The following is a 13,158-nucleotide window of genomic DNA, read 5'->3' as shown; positions in this document are numbered from 1 at the left end:
AAATAATATTTTTCCAATAACCATGTGTTTGATTACCTTTGTATGTGTCCTAGAATCTGATGAATAGTCTCACTAAAATAAGGACTCGGTAATTTAAAATTTCATTTTGAAATAAAAACAAAAATAGAAAACCTTTTTCTGTTTTCATAGGTTTATAGCAAACTTGCCATAATTCAGTTGTCAAAAATCAAGATGACGTCTAACTTGGTAAGTGAGCGGCCTCAAAAGTATGCTACTGCAGTCCAGTATATGGTGGTTGGTAAAAGTATTCCTGTTTATGGGGAAAGGTTTCTCAAGTATTAATCAATTACCTTGGGAGAAATGCTGTGGTAGCCAAAATTCAGAAGGAATCTGATCTTTTCAGGTGAACACTTTTTATTAAAAGGCATAAACTTTTGCAAGCCACAGCTTGCAGGACTTCTAGTTTTTAGTTTAGAGGTTTTGTTTCATTGTAGAACTGCTGGGTTATAGAAGCTTACAACTGCTTGTTTTCTGTTTGTCTTTCTATTATGATTATTTAGAGGCCAACTCCATATTATGAAAACTATGCATACCAGGCAGAAAATGTTCCTCCAAGATTTGCCAGAGATCATAATATGTATCCACATTACACGCCTACATATTATCCTTCATCAGTGCCTCATTATGTTCCAAGAGTTTCTACTCAACAGTCAATCCCAGTACCAGTTTTACAGACAAAATCTGCAAAATGTACACCAAGTAAGCTTTGCTTCCCATTTATTTTTTAAAAAAGTTTTGATTCAAATTAGGCCCAGCAGAGATTATACTACCTGAGGCTTCTCAGAAAACAACAACTGAATGAGAAACTGTTGGTGACCTTCTACCGCTGCACCATAGAGAGCATTTTAACCTACTGCAGCACTGTATGGTTTGCCAATTGCACAGTGGCAGATAGGAAAGCACTCCAGAGGGTTAATGTCATTGTTCAGAAGATCATTGGTTGCCCTCTCCCCTCTTTGGAAGAGCTTTATAGCTCCCGCTGCCTTAAGAAAGTTCAAAACATTCTCAAAGATCCATCTCATCCTGGGAAACCTTTTTTTGAACTATTACCACCTGGCAGACGGTACAGAATAATAAAAACAAGGACAAATAGGCTGAAAAACAGCTTCTATCCCAGGGCAGTAGCTCTTTTGAATTCTGCTGTATAGTGCAGTGTTGGTGTGGTGTCGGGGGTTTCCGGTTCAATGTGTAGAGGGTGACGGATGTGTTTTTGTGTTTATTTTCATGGTCATGATGTGCATTGGAGATAGTGTTTGATTTCATTGTACGAGGTGCAGTGACAATAAAAGTAAAACTAAAATAAACTAAAACTAAACTAGTAAATTTTTTTGAATCCCACCACTAATTAGCATGCATGCATCATGTTATAGTTATTTCTCCAGAGGTTCAGTGAGAACAGACCAAGGATGAAAATAAGTGTGTTAACAGCTTTGTAATCTGATTTGTTTATTTCTTTATTTATTTAATCTGCTGCCTGTCCCACTAACCAAAGTGACCCTGGATGGCTTATGAAGTCTCCCAGGGTGGCTCACAGAGAGATTGGTAAATGGACATCACTGTTTGTTGGAAAGAAGGCTCAAGTTCATTAGAGATCAGCTAAAAGAGTGCCGTGGTTAATGTAACAAATAGTAATATGGAGGCATATTATATCAAAACATGTTCATATTCTGTTAATAATGGAAATTAAAGCCATTATTAGTCAAACACATTTAGTAAACTGATTGCATGTTTAGAAACAAACTTCCTTTAAAATTATATGGGCACTTTTTTTTTCCTCTTTAACTGCAGGAACCAAAAAGGCATTGTATGTCCTATCAATTATTGTACTAATAGTAGGAGCTGGAATTTCTGCTTTTCTCATCTGGTATTTTGGTAAGAATGCATAAAAGCTTTGATTATACAACATTTTGACATGGCTATTCCTACCACTCTATGTCCTTTTAAAATTATAATTTGCTTAAATTGCATGGCAATGGTGTTGAGTCTTTTATGCCATTATACAGTATTATGCTTTCTTGCTTTATAGATTCTGAAGTTAGAAACAGTTTAATTCTAATGGCACTATAAAAACATTTTTGTGAAATTATTCAACATAAATGTAAATTAATCCTTCCATTTCTGAGAATAACAATGTGTGATTTACAACCATTAAATTTTTCAAAAAATTTCAGATGAAAAAACTTCCTAATCTTTTTTCACTGTGTTAAGATCTCATCTAAAATCCGGTGAAACTGATAACACTAGAATGTGCTTAAGGTACTATTTTTATGATAGTCCTTAAAATAGAACACACGTTTTAAACAGTGCCTCTGCTGATATATTTTTGTGAACTCATTATATTCCTACATTTCTTCATAGTGCTAGATAGTTGTTTTGGCTCCAAGATACAATGTGGTTCACTAAGAGTGTGTGTATTACCATCTCAGTGGTGTGATGGAAAAAACGATTGCCCTAATGGTGAAGATGAAAATCGTTGTGGTAAGAATGAATTTTGAACATTTTCTGACTTTGAAAATTTGCCTTTAAATCTCCCCCCTCTCAAAAAGTCCCATAGTTTTAATCAACCTAATTATATCTAGCAAGTTAATGCTGCAATGAACCTTATCTTGTAGATAGCAGCTACTGAGTCTTTCAAGAAATTTTTCAATAGTAAAGCTTATCTCAACCTGATTTCTCACTCAGGTTGGATTAGCTGCAGGATTAGCTGTGGAAAGCCTATAAACATAGGACAATATAATCTGGCCATATTTTCATTCAGTAATAACCTGATTCCAGTTTCCATCTTTGCATGCTAATTGTATGGATATGTTACATGCTCAAATGACAAGAGATGTCCTGCCCTGAGGTTTGCCAAATTAGCCTTTTTTTATGGAGGGTGTTTCAGCAATTTCCTTGTTCCTCTTTCATTAATAAGTTTAGTATGATTGACAGATGGCAGTGATGCAAAAAAGACAGGTCTGTGTTCATCAAAACCTAATTATAGATGTATATAATTCCTTGAATATGTAGAAACTGTAAATTATTTTGTCCCAAAGGTGCTTTTTCCAAAAGACAACTAGACTTTCTTGTTTTTTCTTTGAAAATGTTTCACTTCTGATCCAAGAAGTTTCTTCAGTTCTTTTTGGATGAGAAGCAAAACATTTTCAAAGGAAAAACTAGAAAAAACCAGTTGCCTTTTGGAAAAAGCACCATGACAATCTCCATAGACATGTCAGTTATTTATATATTGGCTTCCTATGTTCCATCTAAACTTTCAAAAACATCAGCATTGTGGTTTTCATTTTTAACATAACTAATTCATTTTTATTATTGTAGTTCGACTTTATGGACCAGAATTTCTCTTGGAAGTCTATTCACCTGAAAACAAAGATTGGTACTCTATATGCTATGATGATTGGAATAATCAATATGGAAAGACTGCATGTGAAGACTTAGGATATAACTCGTAAGTAACTTACTGGATTTTCTTTACTCTTTTGCAGTAATATATAGGGAATAAATTACTATTGAGAAATATATTGAGGAAATATTTAGCTGAGTATCATTAAATGATTTGCAGTGCATGTTCCCTGCTGCCCAGTTTAAATTATTGTGTTGGTTTAGACTTTTGCACATTGTCTTATTGCTTTCACCTCAAAAAGTCAGGTTCCTATTAGCTTCATCCTATCTTTTAAGCCATGAAAAGTGGCAGACATCCAAGAAGAATCTGGAATAAGGGTTGTACCACTTGCCTCTATATTTGATACTGCTAAGGAACAGAGAAAAAATGGTATCATGGCAGGACTCTGACATTAAAAAATGCTGGCTATTTTTGAAGTACATTATTTTGGGAAAGGATTTCCTTACCATATTTATGAGTATTTTAATGTAAGTGAACTGAGCTTACAAATTTATTTCCAGATATTACAGAGGAAAAAAAATAGTTTTGTTTAGGCACTGTACAAAAAATTGAAGTTCTACACTCAAGCATTGATAGTACTGGCTGAAAGAATAAAAGTTTAATTATACTCAAAATACATCAAATATTTAAAGGAAGTTTACAGTGTTGGATTAAAATGCTGCAAATATATATATTTCTATCACTTTTGCATGTATTGAGGAAGTGTGATTCCAGAAACAGAATGCACAATTATCCAAGCACAGCGGAAGCTCTTCTGTAATAGTTACATATTGGGAAAAATGAAGTGTTAGCAGCACAGTTAATCTAATTTGTGACTTATAAATTGAATGCAGTTTTGCTGAAATTATGTAGAAGTTTGTTAGGATTTGACATATTTCACTGATTGTTATATTTTTGGCAGGAAAACCTATTTCACCAGCATGGCAATCCCTGCTACCACTGGTTCTGCAAAGATTTTGAGGGTTAATACTAGTGCCGAAGACATAGACCTGTATAAGAAATTGTACAACAGGTGTGTGCTTAAAAGTCCACCATTAAAGATAGATTGGCTATGATGGGGTAGCAAAAAGTGATCTGCGGGGAAGTAAGATCTCTAGAATTCCAAAATGTGAGTGAAGCTAAAAGCCTATGATGAAATTAATCCTGATATTCCCCTTTATGTTTACACCTGAGGTATTGGAATCCACATATATATTTGAACTCATGGAATAGGGCTTGAATGAATACAAATCATAGGTGGCCTGATTAGAGCATTTCCATACAATTGGTATCCATACAATTGGTATACAATTGGAAAGAATCTTCTGATTAGTTAGGAAAAATCAATGCATTTATCTACAGGCACCTTTATTAACTATATTCATACACTAATTGACATTGTTCCAAATCTTGTGTTGTTGTTACTGGATGTATTTTGTAGGATGTATTAGTATTTTGATGATTACATCACATGGTTCCCATCCATTGAGGACAAATATGAAAAGCCTAGATGAAAATATATATTCAGTTAGTTTATCTATTCAAATTTCATTTGGTTTCTTTTTGTTACAGCAAGTTGTGTCCATCAAAGCAAGTGGTATCACTGCGATGCATAGGTAAGTACTATAATTGTACTTAAATATTTAAATTATTTATTTTTTACTTGGATAGATGTTGTTTTTGTTATGACTAACTTTAGAAAAATTAGTAGTAAATTATACAGATTTGGATTGAAGTTTAGGCAAAATGTACTCAAACCAATTCACTTTAAGATTGTGAGACTTCATTTTTATAGCTGCCATATGAAGCCATGGTTCCCCTTAAATAAAAATAAACTACCCCGTTTTCTCCAAAATAAGACCGTCTTATAGCTTTTGGGCTCCAAAATAAGCATTAGAGCTTATTTTTGGGGAAACATGATGGCCAGGGTGATCAGCCCAGCTGGGCGCCCCAGTCCCTGGCTCATGCAGAAGAGGTGGCGAGCACGCAGAGGCCAGTGGTGTCTAGCAGTTGCAACTGCTGGCCCTTTGGTTGCACATTTGGGCTGTGCAGCCCATGCAGCACAGGTGAGTTGATTACCTGTCCAAGCAGCAGGTGGAGGCAGAGGCGGGGGAAGGCAGGCGATCTGGACGTGCCACACAGGCTTCAGGAAAGCTAAGAGTCATGAAAATGAACCTCCCATGGGCAGCTGCCCACTCTGTCCCACCATCACGGTTTTTCTACAGCCCACGCAGCGCGTTTAGATCGTGTGCCTTCCCCCACCTCTGCCTCCACCTGCTACATGGACAGGTAATCAACTTACCTGTGTTCTGTGGGCTGTAGCAGCCATCAGTTACTGTTGGCACCCACACCTTCGCCACCTCTGGTGCAGGCCACACCCACCCACTGCCCAGCTGATGACAATGTTAACTGGGGCTTATTTTGTGGGGAAGGGCTTATATAAGGAGCATGGTAAAAACAGGCTAAGGTTTACTTTCTGGTTAGGTCTTATCTTTGCGGAAACATAGTACTGTTCTTCCACACTTCTGAAATGAAAATACCTGTCATTATAATGAACTGAGATAGAAGGCATCTATATGTAATCTAACTACAGGTGCTGTAGCTGTATTTTTAAAATGTTACAATCAATATTCCCTGTATTCTACCAAAAGATAGAATATGAATATTGACACTTTTGTTGATACAAAATAAGATATACGGAAATCAGCAATTAGTACCTGGAAGAAGTCTTGAAGATCATTTGTTCTTAATTATGTTTTACAAGAGTGTGGCATTTCAAATAAACGTATGAGTCCTAGAAACAGAATTGTGGGTGGAAATGCTGCATTACCTGGAGAATGGCCATGGCAAGTCAGCCTTCATATCCAGAGCACTCATCTATGTGGAGGATCTATTATCACCCCTGAATGGATAGTAACAGCAGCTCATTGTGTAGAAGGGTAAGTTCTAAACAGTTTCTCCCAGAACATTTTTTAAAAAATCATTTCAACACCATTCTGCAAAAAGAGAATATAATTTGTGATTTTACACTTTAGCTGCAACTTGTTATAGATGCCATGTTTCCCTGAAAATAAGACCCAACCAGCAAATAAGTCCTAGCATAATTTTTAGACTGCACCTAATAAGCCCTACCTGAAAAAATAAGCCCCAGTTAAGAGTCCACCCACGCTGTCCCACCATCTGGCTACTCATAGCCACAACAAGGTGAGCCACAAGGCAGGGTGAGGCAGGTGGGGGTGGGGGGTGGAGCTTTCCCATGCTCCACACCCGCACACCCCAGGCCACCCATGCTCTGCCACCTGCTTCACCCAGCAGAAGCAGCCCTGCCAGCAGGAGGCAGTGCAGTGTGCTGGTGCCGGCAACACAAGATCAGGCAAGGCAGGTGGGAGTGGAGCTTCCCATATGCCCCGCACCTCAGGACACTACAGCCAGACCACCCATGCTATGCCACTTGCTTCACTTTGTGGTGATGGCACTGGCAGCAGCAGCTCTGTTCAGGAGGAGGCTGTGCAGCACACCAGTGACACCAGCACAAGGTCATGCGAAGCAGGTGAGCGGCAAAGAGCTTCCCCAAATGCACCACACCCACAAACCTCAGGACCCCGCAGCCAGGCCGCCATGCCCTGCCACCTTGTTAACCTCGAGCAACCAGATGGTGATACAGAGTGGGTGGGCGACCATGCAGCCTCCTGCTAAAAGAGGTTGTGGCTGCCTGTGCCGCTGCCATGAGGTGAAGCAGGTGATGGGACGTGGGTAGCCTGGCTGTGGGGGTCCTGAGGTGTGTGTTAAGCTTCCAAGTAAATCCAAGGCATCCATCTTCTTTTAAAAGCTGTTTATTAGGAACATATCAAATTGGCAAGGACTTGGTGTAATTCTGGCTCTGGCAGGATCCGGAATCACACCCAATAAAAACAAAAGTTTGAAAGTTCCCTCTAGAGTCACAATAACCAATCAATTCTCATCCATCAGTCCAATGACTCCAAACTCCACCTTCCTCCAGCTGCAGGCATCTTCTCTGTTCCCACGGGAAAGAATACCACCTAGACATGAAGCCTGAAGTACCGTTAACTTCCTTTACAGCAAACCTAAAGAAAGCTAAGAAAAGAATAGACAAAGGCTTCAATAAATTATGGCTACACATATGTCATCTTCAGGATCAACTGTGCAGGTGCGAGGTACATGGGGCAGCTCCTCTCCCCTCCACCTGCCTCACCTGACCTCATGTCAGCGGCACTGACGTGCCGAGTAGCCTCTTGCTGGATGGGGCTGCTGGTGGTGGTGCCACCACAAGGTGAAGCAGGTGGTGGGACATGGATGGTCTGGCTGCAGTGGTCCTGATAAGATGCCCCCTGAAAATAAGCCCTAATGAGTCTATTGGACTAAAAATAAATATGAGACCCAGTCTTATTTTGAGGAAAACATGGACAGTCCTCATCTTATGACTTATCATTTAACAATAGTAATAGCACTTAGACTTATATACCATTTCACAATGCTTTTCAGCCCTCTCTAAGTGGTTTACAGAGTCAGCATATTGCCCCCAACAATCTGGGTCCTCATTTTACCGACCTCACATTTACATCTGGTGGCAGCATTCCATGGCCATGTGATTGTAATTTGCAACATTCTTCGCCATTTTCTGGCATTTTGTGCCCATTTTCAGGAGAATAAGTTTGGACCTACAACCTGTAACCCACTTAATCATGTCAACAAGGTAATAAAATCAGGTTGTCATACAGATGCCTCAACTTACAATTGTCATAATTTCCAATTGAAATTCCAGTCCCAATTCCAGTAATGGCATTAATATTTTTATAGTCTTCAAATGAAAATGAAATTTCTTTATTATGGTCATCACAAATAAGAAATTGATATAGTAACATAAGACATCTAAGTCAACGTTTTATACAGTTGTACAACTCAGTAAATCCATTTGGCAGCTTGGAATGTGAGTATGAAGAGTTAATATTCCTTAAAAATAACATCTGTATGACGTTGAAATTGGGAAGTAATTGGAGTGAGGAAAGCATACCTCAGGATACAATAAAAGAACAGGTGGGGCAAGAGTTTCTCTCTTCCAGAGTTATAAGGGCGCAGATTTGGATATCTGTCCACCGACAGTGTGGAAGGGAGACCATTAAAATTGGGCTTCAGAAAAACCCACTCTATTTTTTATTCAAGATTAAATTGCAGATTGCAGTAGATAGATTGCATCACCCTAATATTTGACAATAAAATATTATGTGATCATACCAACAATCGAATTCCCTGATTCTTTGCTTTACCATTGATTTGACCTCCACAAGGATTACATGACCTATAAGTTTAGAAAGGCTGAGATTATATTAATTTTCCCCATACAAATTTAAGTACCAACAAGACTGGTAGCTGTCAGCATAGGCAACAGCCTGTGGGATCAAATAAGATTCTGAGTTATGATGTTAAGATCTTGTTCCAAACCTGGGCCATAATGCTTGGAAGATTAGCTTCAAGTCACAAAACTGCATTATGGAAGCATCTCGGAGAACCAAGCAGAATCCAGAGCAATTGAGTGGTTTCTGTGTCCTTAGGTTTGGCTCAAGCTGTATCTATATCATGCATTGGTTCAGCAATCATTTTAGCTGTAAACTATGCTGGTAGAATGTAATTTGCCATTGCTATCTATACAATTTGATTATAGCTGTAGCATTCCTTGGGCAGTAGAAGGGGACAGAAGCTTTGTTTATGTCTGTATGTCTTTAATTTCTGTTTTAATTAATTAATTAAGTGGTATTTAAGTCACCTGAACTTTAATTTCCTAGAAGCCTGAAAGACTATGCCCATATATTTAAAATACTTAACTTCCTTTAGTTCATTAGAGTCAATTTCATTCAGGTTCATTTGTGATTCTGTCTTTTACTAGAGAAAATTAAAAGTTTAGATTGATCATAATTAAAGACTAATTGTTTCTCTATATAGTAGGATGCCAGAATTCTTATAGTCCACTTGGTATCTGCATAGGACAGGGAGAGAAATACTGCATCACTGACATACATTAGAATTGGGAAGTGGCTGTCATTTAGGTTGAATGCATGGTGTTGACTCTTTAGAAAGGTTTAATCATAGTATATTAAAGAGTGGTAGGACTAAAATATATCCTTGTTTCATTTCCTTTAATGTCTAGATGAAATTGTTTTTCAATTTTGAATGAAGGGCATGTACTTGTGTCACCTTATGGGAAAGATGGATAGCATTTAAATTTAATAAATAAATTACTTGCCCAAATCTACTTAAATAGAATTTGTAATGCTTCTTAGAAAATATCCATAAAATCATATCCCCTTTTGTTTAAATATTGCCTCTTGTTATACGCTACTGTCTCCTTTCTTCTGTTCATGGGTTATCCATATTCTCCAAAGGTTTAAAAATTTTAGGAAGTTCAGTGTGGGTTCTTGGTTACCTATATTTCAAATTCTAACCTGGATATGTAGGGTAGTAATATGTTGTGTTTAGAACCTAATTCCTGACCTGCATTCTGTTTTTAGGAAACATTCTGATCCATCCAACTGGAAGGTTTATGCTGGGATTCTGAGACAGCCAGAAATGGTTCTTTCAAAGGGATTTAGTGTTGCCAGGATAATATCTCATCCCAACTATGATACAAATTCCAAAAATAATGATGTTGCTCTTATGAAGCTACAATCTCCTCTAAGTTTTAATGGTATGTACTTATTTCGTTGATGAAAAATTATAAACCACACTATTAGAAACTCAATTATGCTATGGAAGTCAACATAGCTAATAAATCTCTGTTACATTAAATCAATATTACTTTTAAGTAAAACAAGTCAAAGTAACTTGCTTTACTTTGTAAAGTAAAATATGATTTTTTAAAATCCATAGTTAATGTTCATAACAGATTTTAGACTGGATTAGATAGACCTAGTCTGATGAATATGGCATGTTATGATGACATGTCACATGATAATTCAATTTATGTCTGCTAGAAAATTGTTAAAATTCTATTATATAATCTTTATGTCATGGTAAGAATTAACATCTTTGTTCCCATCTTTTGTCATAAATAAATAAATAATGCACTAGATGTTATTTGTTATAAGAGTACTTTCCTCCGTATTCTTATTAAATTAATAAGATTTATCTAGTGCTTTAAAAACGGGCCGCATACAATATTGACAAAATGATGCACATAGATTTCAAATTACTTTCTGTAATAGTTGATAATATTGAGAGTGCACCCAAATTATTTTTATGATTAGTGGGTTTATGACATTTAAGTATGTTATGGTATAACAGATTTATTCCACATTCATTTTAATTAATTGTATGTATAGATAGGTGAGTAGACATTATCAATTGGTCTTTGTGGAAAGTTAAGCTTGATTTTTTTGGATCCCAACCACATAGTCAAAAAGTGATCAGGAAGCTTATAGACTTGACATTCAGTAATTTTAACTATAAAATCCCTTCATTGGTCACTTGTTCTCTGTGCTAGAATCTCAGTTAAAGCACTCCCAACAAATAGTTCTTTAACATCTTACAAATATATAAGAATGCAAGGAGGTTATGATAAGAGGGTATTAATACAAAGAAATATGAAAGTTGTTAAAATTATAATAGTATTAAATTAATTGGAGAGTCACCAATAAAATAGTACTGCTGAGAGCTTGATCCTTTGAAGAAAAAGAGAGCAAATTCCTTATTCCTTTCAGATTGTCGAACCAAGAAAAGGTTGAGGGCTCCCGAATTTAAAGTTTCTGATTTCTACAACCAGCTTAATTGCTAGTTAAACATTTGTTGCCTAGGATTTAATTCTCTATATTAATTATATCTTACTTTTTATTAAATGGAGATCTGTCAGGGAGAAGAGAAGGGGACTTACCTGTCCATCAAGCCAGTCTGTCAATTGGAGGATTGGGAGGTGACAGCAGTCTATAGGCAGGGGTGGGATTCTACCAGTTCACACCTATTCACTAGAACCGGTTGTTAACATTCTAAGGAGATCAGAGAACCGGTTGTTAGAAGAAATTACTGGCCTAATCCTGTAAGGAAGGCAGGAAGGAAACATTCTGGTGTTGCTTATAGAAACTGCCTCTCCGTTAACCCTTATTACAATCTTGGCAGGACTAGGCTTCCTGTCTCAGGAACGTCTGTGGATTTTTCCCCCCTTATTTGCTGGTACTTTGCTTGTGTTGAGTGACCATTCAAAGATATAATGGCACTGAAAAAAGTGACTTCTGACCATTTTTCACACTTACGACTGTTGCAGCATCCCCACAGTCATGAGAGGCCAGGCGAGGAGATGCGTGCCTCGATGTGAGTGATATTGAGTTTGCCACACCCAGCCAATAACATGACCACCGAGCCATGTCCACTCAGTCACATGATCACCAAGCCATGCCCACCACCTAAGCCACACCCACAGAACCGGTTGTTAAAAAATTTGAATCCCACCCCTGTCTATAGGCATTCATCTCACTGACCAGCAGCTTTGTCTTAATGGTCTGCAAATTTTAGAATTTGTTGTTGTTTTGGGATGGCTGCTTTTGGAATTCTGTTAGTATATTGTCCACATCAATGCACAGCTGCCTGTTCTTGAATGAGCCAGGATAATTTCTGACATGCCATTAGATGGCTCTAAAACTCCTTGTCTGTGGGAGCTTTAGTGTATCTGAAAGGCCCAAGCCTGTCCTTTACAATCTTCAGGTTTAGAATTCTAAAAGTTTCCTATCAAGTTATGTTTTCTGTCATAGTTACTGATTAACAGTATGTCCTTGCTTCAAAGATTTTATACGACCTGTTTGTTTGCCCAATACTGGAATGATGTTTGAGACTGACCAACAGTGTTGGATATCTGGATGGGGAGCTAAATACCAAGGAGGTAAAATGAGCTGCTATTAAAACTTCATTGTTAATTATTAGCTGGTATTATGGAACTGATGTTGTATTTCCATTAAAAAATTATTTCACCACTGTGTTCTTGAATTCTTTGAAATACTTTAAGGCAAAGAATTAGCTGAGGGCTCTAAGCATCATAAAATAGTGAGGAGTCCAGGCTGGATATGATATGGGGAATTGAATTGGCTGCCTTTACAAGATCTAAAGCCCCTTGTGCCTGGCAGATTTCATGCTTAGTTCAAGTAAGTGGATGTGTGAGGTATATTAAAAATTAAATATCAGTGTCTGAGGAATTTGTAATCATTTCCAAAACCAAGTTCATGAAACTTTGTACAATCCAATCTCATGTACTTACGTATATTTTCACACATTGGATGAGAGAGAAGAGGGAGGAAAAGTTTAGTTCTTAATGTGGAAAAGTTGGGAATTGTTGATCCAATGGGAATCACATCGAAATCTACTGAAAGATCTATAATCACTGATGATCATTTTCCACATATATCTTTGTGAATGAGCCCACACATATTAAACAATGGGCTAAAAGCGACAACGATAAAATATACAGGAAAAATTAAAACAAGATATGCCTTGCCCAGGAACTTTTCATCATTGTGGATAGTTTTGTGAGAAAATTGAGTATTTGCCTTTTCATGTGTAATTCTTGGGTCTTTCCCCAACTTTAGGTAACACTTCAAAGGACCTGAATGCAGCAGCTGTACCTCTGATAGACTCCTCTATATGTAATGGAAGATATATCTATAATGGAATTATTTTGCCTACCATGATATGTGCTGGCTACTTAAAAGGAATGGTAGATTCTTGTCAGGTAAGTTATGAAATGTGAAGCACTTTAATATTAG

At 37.3% G+C, this 13,158-nt stretch overlaps 1 protein-coding gene across 3 annotated transcripts in view; it reads left to right on the top strand.

The window, feature by feature from the left end:
- Nucleotides 1–13,158, top strand: part of TMPRSS2 (transmembrane serine protease 2) — a 39,778-nt gene that overhangs the window by 23,630 nt on the left and 2,990 nt on the right. For all 3 annotated transcript variants that reach the window (XM_087937649.1, XM_026713656.2, XM_087937648.1), the window contains 11 exons: nt 151–207; nt 522–720; nt 1,810–1,893; nt 2,380–2,499; nt 3,337–3,466; nt 4,323–4,433; nt 4,973–5,016; nt 6,165–6,339; nt 9,925–10,100; nt 12,186–12,281; nt 12,982–13,124. In XM_087937649.1, coding sequence (XP_087793775.1) covers nt 193–207; nt 522–720; nt 1,810–1,893; nt 2,380–2,499; nt 3,337–3,466; nt 4,323–4,433; nt 4,973–5,016; nt 6,165–6,339; nt 9,925–10,100; nt 12,186–12,281; nt 12,982–13,124 — 1,293 coding nt within the window. In that variant the 5' untranslated portion in view covers nt 151–192. The remainder of the gene's footprint in view (nt 1–150; nt 208–521; nt 721–1,809; nt 1,894–2,379; nt 2,500–3,336; nt 3,467–4,322; nt 4,434–4,972; nt 5,017–6,164; nt 6,340–9,924; nt 10,101–12,185; nt 12,282–12,981; nt 13,125–13,158) is intronic.

Source organism: Pseudonaja textilis, chromosome 7 (assembly GCF_049901715.1).
Source record: "Pseudonaja textilis isolate UNSWEBS1 chromosome 7, rPseTex1.2, whole genome shotgun sequence".
Taxonomy (NCBI): domain Eukaryota; kingdom Metazoa; phylum Chordata; class Lepidosauria; order Squamata; family Elapidae; genus Pseudonaja; species Pseudonaja textilis.
The sequence above is the reverse complement of the archived record's forward strand: the minus strand, read 5'-3'. Positions and strand labels throughout refer to the sequence as shown.